Genomic DNA, 20,630 nt, shown 5'->3' on the forward strand with positions numbered 1-20,630 from the left:
CTGCTTCACTCACCGGGTTCACATAGACAGGTGTGCCTCTCCCATTGGTCGGAACAACGGCTATGAGCTGGACAGGGAGACGAGAGGCAGGGATTACCGACACTGCAGCCAGTTTCCACTTTGACAGCTCTAGAGGGGCGGGGCAGAGCGGGGGCGTCCGGTCTCACGCCCAATCGAACGCCCTGTAGGAAGAGAAAGTGAGGGTCACATTACCTCGACACAACACACAAAAACAATAGCAGCTGTATTAGCGTATTCACCGGCCTACCCCAGAGTCATTTTTTACTTTTATTTTTATCTTCACTGTATGAGTTAAAAACTCCATCCTTTACCTGTATGCATCCTCTTATCCCATTCTGAACCTCCCCAGAGCCCAGCACTCCTCCAACATGCAGATGTTTCACCTTCAAACCATGAATCTCATTTCCCACTATCACTGTTCCCTAATGGGGAAAGAAGGAAAGAGGTGGGAGAACAGATGGAGACAGGAAAGGCAAAGAATATGATTATTAATAGCAGCAAACACACTCAGCTATGAAGGGTAAAAAAAATAGTTACAAACAAGTGACCATCAGTAAAAAGGTAATAAAAAGATGTTTCTGTTATGAGTTTACATCAAAATGAACTGAAAAAGATACGTTTTTTTTTCCTGGAAGGATTATTGATTTCCAGAAACCGCTATATTTTTATTTACCGATATATCAGCGAGCAGCGCCAGGTTATTATGAGGCTTGTGTCAGTCAAATAGAAGGGGAGGTGGAGAGGATTCGACTGAATGATTGGCTTCATTAAACAGAAGAAAACCATAATATGCAATCACTGCAGAGAAGGTCAATGCTCAAGTGATAACTCCGGCAGAATTGTGAAGAAATGTTGACAGGCAACTTGGCTTGAGAGGACCATGAAAGCAAAATCAATGAGCCGCATTCATCACCGTTTCAGCAGCAGTAGAAGATGCTAAAATGGAAGCTGAGAGATGTCTGATAACAGCGGCACACGTGCCAAAACCCCTTTCAAAGGCAACTGCCGTTTAATTGTTTAATAATTTTGTATTTGAAATGTTTTTCTGCACCATTTGCTCAGTGTGCTACTTGATGCACTTTGGAGAATAGCCTGGTGAACTACAATGAACAGATGAAAGACATAACGTGCTGGCAGATGATTTAAGGAATAGCACGACATAAAAACACGACAAAGGCTGTTTGTGTTTGCTTAAACCGAGCCCAAGATGATTATAATACGGACAGTGGTTGTGCACGTGCTTCTCTGCGCTCATTTCACTGCCACATATGTACGGGCGCATACATCATACGAGCGCATGCACACAAACAAACATCGCACAGTACAATCTGACATAATAATCCACCGGAGATTAGTGAAACGAGGATTAGGAGCCCACATCTTGCGGAGTCTGACGCTTTGCAGGATTATAGAAAAACCTGTATATGTTCTAAACATTTATATGTATGTGCGAATGTGTGTGTGTTTCTTTGAGATAGGCTTTGTATTTGTTTTAAAAAGGCAGGATGTTGTATAACACTGTCAAGGATTGTTAGGCAAAGAACAGAAGGAAGGAGAAGTAATATAGCGGTAAGAAATAAAAAGATAGGAAGATAACGAGGTTTACTTTTGATGAAATATACTTGAAATGTACTATGAATATACCTTAAGACGTGTGTGGAATACGTTTTTGTATGTTCCAAAGACTTTTTTCATGTGGTGCGAAATATACCGGTGGCTAATATGTAATGTAAATAAAGGAAAATGAACTCCGATATTAGAATCTCAGCTAAAAATTTAACCCTGCAGAACATTGCTTTCAAAAACACAGACTGCAGGAGCACTTTATTAAGCACCTGTTGACCAAGCACGCCAAAACCTTGGCATTTCCTTTTCAGCTACAGCTGCTATGTATGCCAGTATTTTTAAGATTAGACATAAAACTTTTTATTTCAATAAAGCTTACAGTTAAGGCTGATTAGGTGACCCTGAACTAGCTGTTTCTCATGGTACAATGAGCTCAGTCTGCTGAAGGACTTTCTGTAACATGCTGATTATTTCTTCTCCACTGACCTCTTTTTACCCTCCATGTGTTTATACATCACTGCATATCATTACATGTGTCCTCCGTCTCCCTATGTTCTCTTTTTTCCTCTTCTCTCCAACCCCACCCTCGGCCAACTGCAGCAGATGGCTGCCCTTCCCTGAGCATGGTTTCATCCTGTTGAAAGGGAGTTCTTCCTTCCCACCGTTGTCTAGTGCTACAAGGGGTCGTCTGATTGGTGGTTTTCACCAGCCCAACCTACAATAAACTAATATCTTTCTTAATTTAAGGAATTCATACAATTGGTTATTTATTTATTCATGTTTAGCATCCTAAAATACATCCTTCATCGCTTTGGCTCAAAGCAGGAAGTGAGAGAGACGTCTGTACATATGGGGACATTCTGGATTAGAGGAAGTTAAATAGGATTGCTTGCCTCTATTCATATTAAATGCTTTAAAATTTCAATTAAGTACTTCTCTGGTGATTAGACCGAATAATATAGCCCATGAAGAAGCTGCAGATTTCAAACAGACAGAATAAATGGAGAATTACAACTGGAAAAAAAGAACTGCCTCTTTTAATTTGAACACAGTCAAAAAAATTAATTTTTAAGCCAAATTAAGCCTTACTGATTTCGTAAAGCAGATACGACAAAAGACCTTCTTATTCATTTAAACTATGCTTGCAGGATAAATTTAATATTAAATTTACTTTTTTTTTTCAAGCTATTAAAGGACTTTAATTTTCTCCCCTTTAAAAAAAATTGACTGTACTATGTGCCTCTAGTGTAAGTGTGCTCCCTGATAGCTGGACATTAAAGTTGGATTAAAAACACTTTGAGATTTCGATGATAATTTGCACTACCTGATAGAGTCCAAAGTCCAGCCGCAGTGTGGCGACATAGCGAGTCTCGCGGCCACTGCGAACGTCTCGCAGCTCCAGCTGGAGGTCGTGCCACCGGCCGTCTGCCACTTGAACCTGATCCAACCGCAAACGCACCGGTCTGGTTGAGCCGCGGGTCACCGAAAAGACCAGCTGACCATTAATTACCTGATGAGAGCGAGAAGAATAAATGAATAAATAAAATTCGCAAATCACATTAAAAGAAAAACAAAAAGAAGAAAAAAGAGGGCGAGGGAGAAAAAACGATCCACAGCTACGACTGTGTGTGTGACTGTGTGTAGGAGCGTGAAATCCGATGTCTTGGCTCAGCTTCCACCGAGATTCTGCTAATTTAAAACGCTCTTTGGATTTAGCATCTGAAACTTAAAGTATATAAACAAGATCAAATTGTGTTTTAGCCTAAATGCAGTTATAACTTTTTGAGTTTCTGGTGATGGTGGAAAGGTTGGTGAAAGGAAACGACACCATTTATAGATGTACCCACACTCAGTGTTTCAGAGGGTGAAACATAACAAGCTCCTTCAACACCAGATATGGATACATTTAAAGAAATGTGAACTGCTTTCAGACTCCATGGAGCCTAGTGTTATTTAAAGGGGAACAGTAGTCGCAGCTGTAGACTCTTTTATTATTATTAAAATGTAAACCACTGAATTTGCATTAATACTACTTCTTCTTCTTTTGGCTCCTCCCTTTAAAGGTTATCACAGCAGATTATCTCAATCCATCTCAGCCCATCCCTCCTCCGTTACATCAACCCTCTGCAGTTTTATCTTCAACATCCTCAATATATCCACTATCCCTGCTCCACTAACCATCTCGGCCTTGCCTCTTAAACGTTAATTGTGTTCGTGCCCACCTGGAACACCAGGCTGATATACTGGCCAGCCTGGGCCTGCAGCAAAGTCCCCTCGCGGGCTCTGGTTCTGAACACCAGGCCGAGGTACCAGGGCGCGGAGATGGTTACGTCATTCTTCAGGTCCCACCAGAGGGCGCTGTTACCCAGAAAGCGGTGTACGTGTGTCATCACTGAGGCGAAGAGAAAAAAACAAAAATGAAAATTAGTGAAATTTCCGAAACAACTTCCAGATGATACTGTTGTTCTTATCCATCAGTCTGCAACATAATTCTTGTGGTTGTTCACTTTAATATTGTGTGTTTTTCAAAGCACATGTAGCATCAATGGACTTTTGGTTTGTCGGTTTGAAGGACAAACAGACCATGTCTGTATGGGCATGACGTGATCTTTAATGCATTTCATGCCCAAATAGCTTCCTCAGTTGTTTGCTCTCAGTTGTTTAATTTCCAATCAAAGGTATAAAAGCTTCCAAAATTAAATGATGAAACATATGTTACACTGCAGTCTCTGAAGTACAAACTAAGTCCCAGAACTTGTGAACATTTGTCACTGAGATCAATAAACACCATGTTTTTTCCCCTTTTTTTCCCCTCAAGTGAATCTCGACACTTTATTTCCCCTTAGAGTTGGACGTCTGTGCTCGCAATCAAGACATGCCAGTAAAAATAAATGAGTAAAACCACCTGGGCTAGCGAATGTCCACTCATGAGAGGGAAATCTCTAAAGGTTTATTACGGTTCAATTATACGCAGGAAATAAAGCCAGATATCTAGTAACAACTGCCTCACGGGCTAAATTTATTCTTAGCTCAGTCTGTTGGACTGTATTTTTCCATCATCAATTCTTCCTTTTTATTTAAGACAGTACATTCATATTATGCAGGTCAACATTCACTGAGCTACATTAAGTGAAAAGGTGTTATCTGGGGTATTTAAGCATAGGTAAGCTGTGAACTAATTAATGAAGTGTTAGTATAATTACAGCCAAAAAATAAAGTCCTGTGAAAATCAGTTTTTAAAATCATAGCCACTGCTAGAAAATGCTCATTATGCCAGCAACTGTCATGCTACTTACTAATAATTATGCTGAAGTGGCATGATAAAATGAACATTGTTAAAGGTTGCTGTTAGTGTAGTTACTGTAGGGGCACAGGATAAGAAAAATCCCGGCCTCTTACCGTGGCTGCAGTCCTTCCCACCGTATCCCAGGGGACAGTCACAGGAGAAAGTCTCCCAGCTCACCCTGCAGGTTCCTCCGTTCTGACACGGGTTGGACTTACAGAAGGGATGTTTGGCACTGCAGCCTAGTGGAAGCAGCAGAGATCACTGAAGTTATAAAAATGAATTACAACATACTGTATCTGACAAGTCTTCATGCTGTCACTGTCAGCTTTATAACATTACCCCTACACACAAGCATTTTCAAAATAAAGTCCAACCGAATTTTTGGCTATTTGTTGGTCTGTTGGTATCATAATGATACCGGGAACGACAAATACCTACACTGACCGATAAATGAGAAATTAAAAAGTAAATAAGACTGGAGAAACACCCTTCAACCATGTAATGAGTGGTGAAGTTACACTGTTTGTCCACCAGAGGGCCCTCTACAATTCCCCTGTTGCCAACAAGTCTTTGGAACGCCAAACACAACAACCCACTGGTCGGGCAAAGCGTACATAAATAAATAAATAATTGACTAAAACAAATGTTAAGGAAATTTGTTTCTTTTTGGTATGCCTGAAAAAAAAATTGGCCAATATTTGAGTATAAAATAATAAGGCTGAGTAGTAAAACTCATTTTTAAAAGGCCTCAAAAAATGTCTGTATGAATATATACAGACATACGATATGAAAATGAAAGATAGGCAAACAGTTTCACATAGTAGCACAACAAAACAACAACGCATAACAAATGTTTTCCTTTCATTTCACTGACTATAATAAAAAGTAATGCAAGCACCCAGTCCATCAGTGAAAATCCAATTTCAGTGCAATGAAGCCTAACTATATATCACTATATGTGAAGATGTGGCTCTACTCCATTATTGTTTCCTATAATATTTAGAAGCACAAAGTGGCTCGTAGCAAACAAACCCTTAAAAGCTACTTCATTTAAATACTAACGTTTGTGTGTGTTTTGCCACAAGATGGGTGAAAAGGCTATTGAGAAGCTAAATGTTACTAATGCACAATAATACATGTTTGAAGGACAGCAAACATGGTTTGCAGCACTGACCAGGAAGCGTTCCATTATTGGCGATAAATCCAGCCATGTCCAGCGGTTTGCTATCGATGTGCAGCTCTTTCATGCAACCGATAAATTCCCTGGTGCCAAAGGGAAAGTTGTCTGGCACATTAGGGACTCCACCCAGAAATAATGGACCAGTCAAGTCCAGAGACCTAAGAAACACAAAGATAGAAACCAATATGATAAATATAGTGGAGAACAAATGGCGTTATGGAAGCAACACAGGATTATTCTTCTTCAAGTAAGAGAGGGAAGAGAGAGGGATGATAGAAGACGGGGTGAAAAAAGGGAAGAACATGAAAGAGGGCATGAGAGAGGGATTAAACAAACCTAGAGATTAAACATGTCATCAGAGGTAAATGAAATGTGTCATCATTCAGAATCGAAATCAGAGAAAAGCAGGGAATGCTAAGGATAAATTAGATGATGGTGTTTTTTAAGGTAAAAATGGAAACAGAGGAGGGACAGACAGATTGAACACAAATACACTGAGAAAGAAAAGGAGACAGATGAAGAGACAGATGAACAAACAGGAGATTAAACAGGAGTTACAGCAACCGTCTTGAGAGAAGAGGTAGAGGTGGATGACAAGATGAAGAAGGAGAAAGGAGACACAATCCGGCAATGAAAGGTGGTAGATGCAAGTGCAGCTTGCTCTAGGAGGAAGGGGGGAAATGGCAATGCCAAAGGAAGAAAAAAGCTTGAAAGACAGATGAACAAACAAGAGATTAAGTGTGAGTTACACCAAATGTCAAGAGGCAGATGAAAAGACAGACGGGTATCTGGAAGGAAAGAGGGAATACGAGGCAGAAAATTTCAGAGGAATAGAAAGTGACAGTTACGGGACCGCGCTGGGTGAGAACCAAAGAGAAAGACAAAGTTTTGTCGTCGCATTGTTTCAGCTAATATCAGCAGAGGACGTCACTGGAAGAGAATGTCAAGACCGAGCAAGAGGAGCAGGAGGAAGAGAGGGTTGACGTGTTAGTCTTTGGCCTTCCTCTTTGATCTGTCTTCTTTTCCCTCAGCCTCACTTAGTGCTGACAGACACGGCAAACGTGATTACAGCTTACAGAGGCGAGGCCAGACATCAACACTATGACAGGCTGCTCTTTCAGTGCATGTGCGGATACGCTTTATGTGTATGTGTTTTCTTGCACTTGTTAGTATATATGGAGACATTCGTTTGTTAGACACACACAAACTGTAGCTGAGAAAGAATGAACAAAACTTTGACAAGGTCAGATGGAACAGGCAGTGCAACGCATTTAAAACCAACAATTTGGATCTTTTAGTCGCACCTAAGAGATTGTGTGTGAGAGAGACGGAGAGACGAGCGGAGATAATGAAAAGAAACGAACATATCCGTGCAGCAGAATGAGACGCCTGGTAACAAGACCATCAGAGAGATACAGACAGACATGAAGGAGCATAAAGACGTCAAAGAGTCGTGCCTCATTAAAGCCTTGAGCCCCCCGCAGAGTTCCCATACCGTCGCCTCATCACCCTGATCGTTACTTTAAAATCCTCTCAGATTTCTAAACTTTCAGCATGTTTTTTAGCAGATGCACATGTTACACCTTTCTGTTTTCTTTTCAAAATATTGATCTCTGCTGTAGGCAATTTTCCACGACATTTGCAATTACAAGCCTGGATAAATATTTTGTTTAAACTTTAGCATTTCAGATGCATGAAACTTTAATTGGTAATTAAGTGAACACAGATATGCTCAGTGAATGCATGTATCTCCCAATGTAATGCTGCGACCCTCAGTCACTTCACACGCTCACTTTACTTTACCTTTAGATAGCTTAAAACTAGCTACCAGCTGGCCAGCATGTTGCTCATAGCTGCACATAATGACCAGCTTTATTGGTTTTCTACTCAGTGGAAATTGTCTTTGAATATCTGTTAAGCCTCTGTTCAGTCACAGATTATGTTTAATGAAAGTTGTCTTTGCAAAGAAGCTGGCAAATCCTGTGCAAACACCTCGTACAGCTCTGGGTCAGTTACTATCCATCTTTTCAATTGCAATGCTGATGGCAAAAGAACAAATTTACTTGCAGGTTCTTTTTTTTAATTAATCATTCAGTATTTATTTATCATTTTGACCAAAAAATTTCATAGATTCATTTTGTGTTAAAATATGAATTATCTCAGTATGAATATACCAAAGTTTATGTTACAGAACAAGCTACAGTATTAAGCTATAGTCCTCTTACGCTCTGCTTCAACGTCTTACAACTGAGAAATTTAAGTCTCCGAATTTAAGAGACTGAATTCAGTCAAATGGTTGTGATAAAAGCTAAAAGGATGCGATACTTATGCTTCCTCTCCAGCTTTGCCACAATGCCTCTCTTATAGCGCTAAAAGCAAGCAAACCCAGCGTACATTAGCTTATAAACTGAGTCATCCGATCACTCAAGTCAGCAAAAGGCTGTTTCCCACCGAAAATGAAGATTCAAAAGTGAGCTGCGTGCAGATAACCAGCTAGTTGTAACCTGGCTGAGCAGTTTGTATCTGATATTAGCATACTGACACAGCATAAACACTGAGCTCAAAGTCATGGCGTGTGCCAGAAAGTACTCCCAGCATGATAGCGCAGAACACTCTTTTTTACGTTAGCTCACACATATTTTAAAACACAGTATGAGTTGCGGCGTTTTCACACCTAAAGTTTGTTTACTCTGGTCCAAATCAGTTGATGAGCTTGTAAACTTGTAGCTTTTCCCTGCGATTTAGTTTCTTTTCATATTGAGGAAAATCCAAATGAACCAAAATGCGTCAGTCCGGTCATTAGCCAGATGTTGTACTGGTCATCTGTAGTACTTTGCTGCATCCCAGATTGCAAGTTTTTTAGCTCAAGCTTGATTTTTTTTTTTTTCCAGTAATGCCTGAAATGAGTGACTGAGTCCAGAAAGTCAGCAGGAAAGTGTTTACAGAACACATCCCATCCCATCCCATATACTTCTATAGGACCTTAAGTTGTTTTGTAACACTGTCTGCCTGCCTTCAGATAGAATGCAGGTTTACGGCACTTGCATTTGCACTTTTTTTTTTTACAGTTTTCTGTAAGTTGCATCCATGTTTTGTACCGTTTATGGTTATGACTGAGAGACCAGCTGACATTGGTATATGACCATTAGAAGTTTGGGTCCCAGTAAAGCGTTGCAATTAAGAAGTGAAAAAAAAGAAGAACTTACTTCTTACTGCTGGTTTGTTTGCCCTGTGCAGCACAGCTGTAATTTCCAAGCTGCGTACCAAACCGAAGTGACAAGGCTGTATCACAGTCATCAACGCTCACCACAGCAATCTTCTCATCTGACGGACCCTGAGCCTCACCACTCATACTGCGCTTGGGCTGGACATCCAAACACAGTCCAAAGGAAAAGAAAACCAGTCAACATTCAAGAAATACAAGAGCACTCACGAAATCTAGAGTTTACATCATTGCATTAAAACACTACATCAGATACAGCATAGCAGTAAACACATCAGATTAGTATTTACACTGATACTTTGCACTATGACAGGAAGAAAAAAGGGAGAAGCTTTGGTTAGTAGGACATACAGGAAGAAAAAACAAACACATGGGCAAGAGAACAGACTAAGAGCAGAAAGACAGCGCATTCATTCTCCTTACTGTCTGCTGGTGAAAGAAAGGAGGAGCAAAGGAAGCTAAGAAAGGAGAAAGTGTATGTGCACTCTGACACACGCTCATACTCACATAACGTGTAGCAGGCTGAGGAAAATAAAAGAACATGAAGAAAATTAAAGGTGATGTGCGGCGAATATGCATGAATAAAAATGATGACACGCAAACACCCACATAGTCGTGCGCACACAAACACTTCGGCTCAATTCAAAGTGCTTCGTCGGCTCGAAGGCTGAGAAACTATTCTGCCGACGCATCAAAAGCACCAATAAAAACAAGTCAAATTTACAAAGTGCAAAAATAAAATCACATAAGAAAAACAAACCCTAATCATACAGACATCAAGAATCCAAAGTGGAAGCTCAAATGCAAGAACCACAATGAAAATGGGATTGGGATGTAAACCCACCTTGTTGTAGTAGTGGATGTGAACTGTATGCCAGTTACCATCGCTCACACCACCTGGCAGGAAGGGACTCACCTGGGTGGATGACTCACCTACAGACAGGTAAATGAAGAATATGTCATTAAAATCAATTTAAATGTAGCTCTTATTTGTTTCCTCTTGTTTTAAGGGTGTGCTCCAAATACATCCACTTTATTTACAATTACCCCAAAACTCCTGTAAGCACTGTTTGCAAAGACCAAATCAGCAGCATTCATTACCTGAATCCACACTTAGATAAACAGAATTCATTGTCTCAGGAGGAACGCTTGTTTTTACAGGCCTGCTGCACATGTTCATGGGTCAAAAGAAAAGCATACAACAACAGCAGACATATGGTCTCTGTTTATAGAGCACACATTTCCTGCAAACAAAACCACACTAGAGAGCACATAAACATACAATACCTGTGGAGTATTTGAACACCACTTGTCCTTCTTGGATCTCTAAGGCAATGAAGTCATGTTTCTCGTTAAAGCGTCCATTATAGAAGAGAAGGCCACTGTTCTCCAGGGTGGCAAATCTAAAAGATGCATGCACATAGAAATTTGAAGTTTATTGACAAATGCTGTATACAGTGCAGAGCAATTCATTAACACAGCCATAGTAAAAAGAAAACTGTTAGCTGAAGTTCATTTTGCCAGATGATTTTGTCCTGACAGGTCTTAAAATTAGGTAAACGCAATCTCAAGTCGACACCAGTACATGGCATATTACACTGTCATTATTTATTCAACAAACATTGAGTGAAAGTTAAGAAGCGGGTGTGAAAAACTAAGTACCCCCTTAATGCTTAAATTGGAACTGCAAGGTTAAGTAGCATCACTGATCAAATTGTGATAATCAAGATTCCTATAAAAGCAGATGTTTTGGCAGTTTGTTGGTCTGAAGCATTGAGGTGTGTGTCAACGCCAAACACGAAGGACATCAGCAACGATTGTAAAGAAGCAACTGTTTCTGCCCATCAGCCTCTGAAGCATTAAAGCATTAAAAGGCCTTATCCAAGCATACACAGAGAAAGATTATTCACAAGTGGAAAACATTCAAGACAGCTGAGAATCTTTGATGTGCAGGAGTGGACATAACTGGAAATTCATCCAGACCGTGTCATGCTCAGAGAATTTGCAAAAACCCAAGAGGTACAGGCCTCAGTTAGCATGTTAAATATTAACATTCATGACAGTATAATTAGAAAAAGACTGAACTAATATGGATATTTGGAAGGGCTGCCAAGAGAAAGTCTCTTCTCTCTAAAAAGAACATGGCAGCCCGGTTTATGTTTTGCAGACCTGCCAAACCCAGAAAGTTAGAGAAAGCCAAACACAGCATATCAGCACAAACACCTCATACCAAGTGGGGACTTGCTTTGAAGCGGCCAAAAAAGCATTCTGGATTAATTCTTGTTAAATACATAATGACGTGGTGTAATATGTCGTGCACTGTTGTGCATTTAAGGTTGTTGTGAAGGTCTGTGGGATGAACAGGCCGAGTGTGATGTTGAGGACGCAAATGTAGATGCTTGGAGACTAAATAATCTTAACAAAAGGCGAGCAGTTTATTAGGCTGAATGATCCAGAAACCAGAAGTAAACATAAAATATAAAAGGAACTGAAAACTTCTAAACAATGGATATACTTGGAAAGACATTAGGAACTAGGAATCACTGGGAAAATGAGCTGACACGCCAACAAAGGACAAAAGGAGACCAGCACAATATATACGCAGGAGGGTGGTTAGGGGAGTGAAGTCAGCTGGGAAACACAGCAGGAACAAATTAGGCATAACGAGACAAGGGAAGCAAAACTAACCATAAAGCACAGAGACGAGGGACTATCAAAATAAAACAGGAAGTAACTAATACAGGGACCAGGATTAAGACAGATTAGCTTGACACATGCAAAAGAGCAAACCGACACAAAGACAAGACTGACTCAACATGATACTAAAGGCAAAAACACAGAGAAGAAGCTAAGAGGACAGGGAGGGAACTAAGAAACCTAAAGCAATTTATGACTACACAAGATACATAAAATAATACAACAGGAAACTGATGGGGATTCAAAAACTCAAAAGGACAAGAAAACCAAAGACAGAAACAAAAATCTGCTTTCAAAGTACAAAACAATAATGAATTAGGAAGATTTGAAATTTCAAAACAAAATGACCCAGGATGACAACGGATATATTTAAATAATTTTAAGGCCTGATCAGAATTTTTATTACCTTAGAACTGATAGAGGGTGTACTCTCTTTTTACCATGGCTGTACATTTTTATATGCATGCAGAGAGAATATGACACATTTTAAACTATATTTTTCACTCCGATGCAGGAAGGAACAGAAACAAAAAACTATCTCAGACACAGCAGAACAAAAATGACTCCTGCTTGGTGCGGAAGAACAAAAGGTATTCAGACTATGCCAGAGTTAATAAACCATACTGCTGGAGTCTTCCTCTCCCTCAGCTGCTCAGACGCAAATAAAAAGTCTATTTTGCACAGAACAGATGAGAAATACTCTGTCCTAGTGGCAAGATACAGAAACGATTCTCACTGCATAAAATGTCCACATTAAAAAGTACCGAGATGCTGTTTTAAACATGATACCACAACAGTTTGCCTGTTTTCACTATTCCCTTCAACTAAGCGCCTCAATTTTAAAATCATACACTGCAATTTGTAGGCAGCTGACAAATAGCACCTGCAGGGCCCTGAAATTTTTATTCAAGGTTTCTCTACCTTCAGTGAGGTTCAGTGGTGTCAAAAATTGGATCCAGCCCAACCCCGCTAGAGAGTCAAATAAATCCAGTGCACAGATGCAGGAGGTCAGGTTCAGCTACAGGAAAGAAGCCCTAGAGCAGCATGGTTATAAATGTCTGCCTTTCAAACGGTTTTAAGTTGTTGAAGAAAAATATTCTTCAACTGTTTCCTATTTAGTTGAGTTAAAATTATCATATCTGCATTTTATATTCTTGGTTTAAATTCCAATGGAAATCATTCCTGCAGTATAGAATTGTAAGGAAAGAAGAGCATCTTATTGAATCTGAGGACGCTGACATTGTCTAAAATAAACCCAGGGTTTCTGGTTAGCAGATATGTGCCTTCTTTGTATGGATTTGCTGTCGCTGCGACTGCACTGTGCCAAAATATCTAGTATGCATATCTAATCTATCCGTGCCACCAGAAATAGCTAAAAAAACAACAAAAAAATTGTAACCTGAGCTTTGATAGAGTAACTGGAGATAATGTGTGGAGTCAGCCAAGCGGAGACACAGAGGAGCTGAAGGAGTAAATAAATGCAAAGAAGCATGCTTTATATGTTCAGCGTGTCTGTTTTTGTCAGTGTTATTGCTGTTTGTGAAATTCATTACGTGCCGCCAAGAACTGCATTAAACAAATTAATATGATGTGACTTATTCCCAAAAGCAGTAAACTACAAGGCGGAATATCATGTGTTTATGATCATTTTTATTCCTTAAACTCGGTTAGCTTAGCAGTCAATTTCAAGCAGAGCTGAAGAAAAGAAAACAAACGCTGTCAGAAACACACATGCACACACTTTCTCTCGCTGCCTTTCAAATGCATTAAAAACTTGAACTCAAGTCATGGCAGTGGTTTCGTATTCATAGAGAGCAGAGTCATATTGTCGCTTATGCTTTCATATGCAGTTACGCCTATAGAAGCCTAAAAAAGGCATCTTGTGGAGGGAAGTTTATTTTGCCCTCAATTAACACATGAAACAGGAGCTTAAATTTAAATCATGTTGATCTATTTTCATAATAATTTGACTTCCATACAGTCTGTGTCCCCCCTATACTGTACATAAAAGATGGACATAGCCAATGTGATGTCACACATTAGTTTGTTAGCCTTTCCCTTGAAGCCTCAGGATTAGCATGTAGGTAGCTGCCATATTATTCACATGGAGCCAAAAGTAAACATATTTGGATGACAGTATGAAGCCGTAAGTTCTCAGCTAATGCAAACATGTTTTGGTTAGGTAACATGGCCTCAGTCCCAGAGACCAGATGGCAACCACCAAGTAATTATTTCCCAACCAGTTGTGAATGGTTACTGCTATTTAGTAACATGTAAATAAAATACTGGAATTTCCTTCATGAAAACTGGAGCACAGACCTCTGGCACTGTGGTACCACTGCGCACAAAGCAAACCATGCTATTTATTTGAATTTAATTCCATTTAAAATGTGACTACACCCAATGATTTAAGCCTTATTACAGTTTGTTAAAGACCATTCTAAATAAAAAAAAAATCATCAAGGGGGAATTTAACTAGAAACCAAAGCTGTTTTTGTACCAGATTTTAAAGTTCTTAGACTCTAGTGGCGACTTAAGGAACAGCAGTTTTTGGCACTTTGCCGGCTTCATTTTTCAGTTTGCTGCTTGGTGCAGCCATAATGCAGAGCTACACACTAAGAGCAAAACTCACAGATCTGACTGGGTTTGAACGAATGTGAAAGCATGGTGCTGAAAAAGACCACACATTATCTGTTAAAAAAAATCGATGTTTTTCTCAAGAAGTCCTTGATTAAAATTACTAAAAGAAAATGGAAGATTAACTCCTTTCTATACACAGATTTTTCAAACCCAGCGTGGGACTCTTTTAAACCACCAACAACACACAGAGAAATGTTAACACCATACCTGCTAAATGCTAATAAAGCTTCTCTTAAAAAAAGAAAACATGCCCTTCATGCTTCATTCCTTTACTTAACTAATGGTGACCACAAATCAACAGAAGAAACCACATGTAGTGCTTTTATGCACCAATAATGCTCATTTAGCAAGCAATACAATGACCGCAGTGTCTCACGGCAACTACTCCATGGTAGCCACATCAGCTTAGCAACAACCCCATGGGCAACATCACCCTAGCAACTATCATTAGACGACATCACCCATGGCAACCATCCATCCCATAACCCTGCCTGACCACTCTTAAGCACCACTTCAAATCTCTTGTGGGCTTGGTATGTCTGGAGGCAAACAGCAACTGAAAAATGATTTTGGATGGGTAAAAGGAGTCACTGACCTCTGCCACAACATTAGCATTACATATATGCTCAGGCAGAAAGTGTTAACTCAAATAAAAACGTGCTGCGAGCGAGCCAAGCAAAACGGAAAGTATTGCAAAAATTCTGTTGTAGGTAAAGTCAGTGCCCCGATTTAATTTACAATCTTAGTAAATAAAAGAATTATGATGAAACTTGTGTTGAAATGCTGTGAGATTCTTGAAAACCTTGACCAAAATCTTGTGGCAAATGTGCCCCATACACATTAAAGAATGTACACATATCAGGACATCATGTGGCTCCACACTGTGGTGGACTACACGTCAGCCTACCCTAACAAGCAAAAGATCCCTGGTTTAATCTAAGGAGGAGACCCAAATTTCTTGGGGGTTGTGTGAGAAAAGGTATCAGGACATAATAAAAAAAATATTCTGGTCCTAACCAGGGCTCAAATATAACCTCACATGAACAAAACCCAATTCATCAGCCCTCTACCATCATGCTTGACAGTTGGTGTTTGTCCTGATATGCTGTGCTAACATTAGCTGCTTACTTAACATTTTACCTTCTCATTCATACATAGTCACTTCATTCCCCAAAAATCAAGCCGTAATGCTAAACTCAAAGTTTCAAAAGAGGGGTCTATTAGCCAGAACGTGACATCATGGTGCCATGGCCATCTTTCATATACAGTCTGTGGTTTTAGGTATTAATTGGGCATTTTAAATTAATAGCCTTACTGACTAAGAAGCATGTTTTTTTTCTGAGTTGGTAATTTAATATTAAAAAGAAGCGTTCCAACCATGAAGTCATTTCCTTTCAGAGCTTTTGCAGCAGGATGGTCAGATGGAAGATAAGAGCAAAGAGGAGAAAGAAAGAAAGACAGTAAAGCGAAGCAGATGGGATTGAATGGACAAGCAATGCTTTTAAAGAAGCAAAGTAGAGGGAGGATACAGGGAAGCCATAAATAAAAGGATCACTCTCCAAGATGGAGATGATATAATTTTAAAAAACAGCTTAAAGAAAAGTGGAGACACTATAGGAGGGAATCAGAGAGTGATCCATCCTGCTATGTCTGATGGAAGCTGAAAGAAGAGACAAAAAAATAACAGAGAAGAAGACAGGAAAGGAAATGACAAAATGTTTACTCAAGTCTACTCACGTTAATGAGATGGAGAGGTGAAATCTCTGTCTGAGCCCCCGGAACATGACAAAGGACTTGGGCGGGAAGGACCGGGCGGTGACGGTGCAGTACGGTCGCTCATAGCCTCCTGCAGGGCACTCACATCGGAAACCCCCACCCGAAAGCTCCTGGCAGGTCCCTCCGTTACGACACACACCTGGCATGCACCTGCCCTGCCGGTGGTCAAACTCACAACGATCACCTGAAACAGAAAAAACCCCACGATGTTAGTGTTAGCCAACCAAAGCGACCATAAAAGCCGTAAATCTCTCAGTAATTAATCTAACTTTTGCTCAAAGTTTCTGTATATATGCAGAAATACCAATGCAACAGACTCTGATAAAAATAAACATTCTTGGTATTTATGGACATTTCCACCATTGTTTTCTGCACCAACTCAAAAGGCTAACATCAAATAAACAAATAAATAAATAAATTCCCATCAGTATCCTGGCACTTTTGCCATTTCAAAGCTTGTTTCACAGGCAATTAATATTCACAGGATCTGACCTCACTGCTCCCATTGGCAGGTCCGTCAAAACACACAGGTGCTGTGCGACAAAACATTGTTCAGAGCAGCAGAGCACAACTGAAAAATCCACTAAAGCTCCAGTGCAACAAATCCCTGATTAAAGTTGAAATAAAACATTGTCTTGATTTAAATAATTTACCGATCTGAGCATGACGGGGATAATGAGCGGCAAATATGAGCCACGGTTTAAGTTTTTCTCAACATGCTGTAAGTATTACAGCAATATTTTGTGTGAATACAGCTTGTTTTATTCTCCCACGGTAAAATCAAAAATGCACTTCCTGTTCATTTATAGTAAGCTGTTTTCTGTTTTCAGTTTACTCCCTTGCTTTACTCCCTCATGGTTTAAGTGAGAAAATGTTCAAAATTCCACATTAAATACACTTACTCATACAGACCGCACATAAAACACAAACTTTCAGATAGTTTTAGAATTTATGCACAGTCAGTGTGTTACAGTGAAGTTAGAGTCTGGGTTTGATTAAAGGGATTTGCTTCATAGTGCTGTATCATCACCTTTTAATGCTTTCGCTGGAGACAGGGTGGGCTGTGTTTTTCTCATCAATGTTGACAGGTAGCTGTAATATTATCGGAAAGGCAGGAGAGTTTCTAAGAACACCACTGTTGTCAGATGGAGGTTTTTTTTAAATCACCGATATTTTGACCTGACCTTTTAGAATTTGGGGGCTGAACACTAAAATAACATTGTCTTATATTCAATCTAACTCTAAAAGAGGCTGAAACATATGGTGAGACGTGCGCAAACTCTCTGCATATGCTCACTGGCTCTAAACCCTGTAATACCAAACATCAAAAATAAATTGCACAATGCATTTTTAAGCAATAAATTGCTCAAATGTAGCAATAAACACCTCAGTTTAAAAACAAATGTCTGGCAATCATTAGGCTTTACAGGGTTAAATGGGCAGATTTGGCACATGCTCGTTAACGCAAATAACTAATCAGCAACTCAACGCATTTATGCATATAGACTTGGTTCAAGATGACCTGTTGAAGTTCAAACTGAGCATCAGAATGGGAAAGAAAGTGAGTCTGGCATGGTTGTTGGCACCAGACGGGCTGTTCTGAGTATTTTAGAAACTGCTGATCTGCTGCAATTTTTCTGCACAACCTTCTCCAGAGCTAACGGCGAATATATCCGGGGGCAAAGCTCAAATCAACTGCGATGCTATCTAGTCAGTATGGAACAAAATATGTGTAATTTTCCAGCACCTTGTTGAGTCTATGCCATGAAGAATAATGGCAGTTCTGAAGGCAAAAGGAGATCCAACCCAGTCTTGGCAAAGTGTACCTAATTAAGTGGCTGGTAAGTGTATATCATTATGAATAATCAAAATAAATATTTCAGTAAGACCAGGGTGTGACTGGCCGAGGGAAATGCTCTTCCCACTCTTCCCACTCTGGTCTGCATGTCCCTGCCTCTGCTAAAAATTTTTTTACCCCGAGTGGGGAGGGAAGAGTGCTGTAACACATTAGTGTGCCAAGTCATTTCAGATATTTATTGACTCTCAAGGTCTGAAAGTCTGCTGGTAAACTCAGGAAAAACATCTTTTTTCTATTTTTTCCCATAAATTGGCTCCTGAGTAAGAAAATACAGGGCCTAATACACAGTAGAAACTCCGTGCAACAACAATGATGCATAACAACAACATCACTGTACTGCAGCTAAACTTTACTGCTCTTCAGCATAAAATTACAACTTTAAATTTTTACTAAAGCAGCTAACAAGAGGCCTTGTGGTTAATGGTATCACACTTTTTCATTACATTAGCTCAAACGTGTGGTGTATTCCTTTGGCTCACACGGGGTCCAGCATGTTAAGTGTGAGCCTGGTTAGGACTACTGCAGTGAATGCACAGAGGTAGTAGTGCAATAATAGGGTAAAATGATTGCAAACTGGCATTTTTAGTCAGCACCTGTGGATATACCAAAATACTGTCTGAGAAGACGACTTCTCTTCCCACAGCCTCCGGAAGCCTGACTGAATTTTTCCATCACAGCAATCATCCAAAGCACACTGCCAAAGTCACACAAGAGTTTCTTAAGGAAGAAAAAAATATTGCCTGTCCAAGTATGTAACCTGACTTGAATCCAAAAGAAATATTGGGGATATTAAAAGAATAAAGGCAAAGAAACTGAAATAAAAATGGTCTCTGAAGAATGAGTTTAGAAAAAATAAATGACATGAAGCTCCTTCAAGCATTGAGTTCCTGTTTTAGGAACCCTCAGATTTTAATTCTGCAAAGGAGCACAGGCAATAATAAATACTTAAAGGGCATAAAATTTAAATTAGGATAACATTGTACATCAAACTCTGATCATCATCATATATGATCGACAGTGAAATGAATCAGAGAAACATAGCTTTCACGCTCACTGCTGCTGGTTTGTGCAGGTTCATTACCCTCAGCACAGGACTTACATACGTTATGTCGCCTGAGAAATGTCTCTCTACAGGAGACCCTCAGGTAATTTTCCTGAGGGTCAGGAAAATTACCTGTAAAGCAACAGGTCTTTTTCCCATGTTAAAGGTTTAAGTGGCAGTGGCAGATTTCCTTTCCTATCAACCATTCAACCACATTCATCAAGCGCTTTCGATGTAAATTATTCCCTGATTAGCCGATGGGAACGGCAGGGTGCTGATTCCTGAGAAGCAGTAGTAAGAGTAACTGTTGCGCAGGAACTAACGTTTACCATCACTCAAACAAACACAAACTGCATGTATTTTTTAAAAAAACAACAAAATTACTGCTGCAAGATTTCACCTGTCAACAATAAGACTCTGTATAACATTTGGAATTTATGCTAGAAAATGGGGTTGAGGGAGGGCGGGGGGGATTTTTCTGTTGACTTAGATGCTGAATAACAAAAACAACATGAGCAAATCTGCAGACGAGAATAAACAGATTTGGCTGCCAGTCAAAGAAGCTCCAGTCTAGAGTGTCTCAAGAGGCATAAACACCCACACAGCACACACACACACACACAGGCACATATTCAATCAACCACATAAAAAGGTATGAAGGAATACGCTCTCTCTTTCAGGCTTTCACCTTTCCTGGAGCATATTTGGACACACACATTGTCTGACATTTAGCAGCTGCACACAAAAAACACCCACACCCAGTGGCCTCCATATCACCAGAGCAGACAGGGTTTGAAACTAGCCTTAAGATAGATGGCTCCTTGAGGACCCACTGTAGAACCTGCGGATGGCTTCAAACACACACACACACACACACACACACACACACACACGCAAACACACACGCAGACAACCCCAGGAAGATACCAAATAAACAAAACACATAACCAAACATATAAATAATAAATTCAATTCATAATTTTTAAGACATAAACACACACACTCAATTTCATGTCCTTTCTTCGATTCTCTTTTTCTCTGTGTCACACACACACACGCACACACAAACATGCAAACACACATGGATCATCGCTCCTGCCCTCGAGGCTGTCGGGTTTTATCGTGTAACTGTCTCTGTTGGCACTATGTTTGCACTGCTTTTAGTTTGTGCCAGCGTACCCACTGGCAGACTTCTCACATCTTAACAGTATCGCACACACACAACTAAAAACACAACAACAATAAATCATGCGTGTGTAAGTCAATAAACATCCTCACCTTTCAGCAGACACAAATAATATCTGACACACATCACGCACAAACACACAGGCATTTGAGGGT

At 39.9% G+C, this 20,630-nt stretch overlaps 1 protein-coding gene across 2 annotated transcripts in view; it reads right to left on the bottom strand.

Moving 5' to 3' along the window:
* The window catches only part of celsr3 (cadherin, EGF LAG seven-pass G-type receptor 3), a 120,136-nt gene that overhangs the window by 57,604 nt on the left and 41,902 nt on the right, over positions 1 to 20,630 (bottom strand). Inside the window, exons 4-14 of one of the 2 annotated variants that reach the window (XM_019350003.2) lie at positions 16,351 to 16,573; positions 10,564 to 10,679; positions 10,121 to 10,209; positions 9,784 to 9,798; positions 9,260 to 9,417; positions 6,048 to 6,211; positions 4,987 to 5,112; positions 3,810 to 3,979; positions 2,912 to 3,097; positions 333 to 443; positions 14 to 182 (exon numbers count right to left, since the gene is read on the bottom strand). In XM_019350003.2, the coding sequence (XP_019205548.1) occupies positions 14 to 182; positions 333 to 443; positions 2,912 to 3,097; positions 3,810 to 3,979; positions 4,987 to 5,112; positions 6,048 to 6,211; positions 9,260 to 9,417; positions 9,784 to 9,798; positions 10,121 to 10,209; positions 10,564 to 10,679; positions 16,351 to 16,573 (1,527 nt within the window). The remainder of the gene's footprint in view (positions 1 to 13; positions 183 to 332; positions 444 to 2,911; positions 3,098 to 3,809; positions 3,980 to 4,986; positions 5,113 to 6,047; positions 6,212 to 9,259; positions 9,418 to 9,783; positions 9,799 to 10,120; positions 10,210 to 10,563; positions 10,680 to 16,350; positions 16,574 to 20,630) is intronic. The other variant, XM_013271144.3, reaches the window with a different exon arrangement.

The sequence above is a fragment of the Oreochromis niloticus genome, linkage group LG20 (genome assembly GCF_001858045.2).
Source record: "Oreochromis niloticus isolate F11D_XX linkage group LG20, O_niloticus_UMD_NMBU, whole genome shotgun sequence".
Lineage (NCBI taxonomy): Eukaryota > Metazoa > Chordata > Actinopteri > Cichliformes > Cichlidae > Oreochromis > Oreochromis niloticus.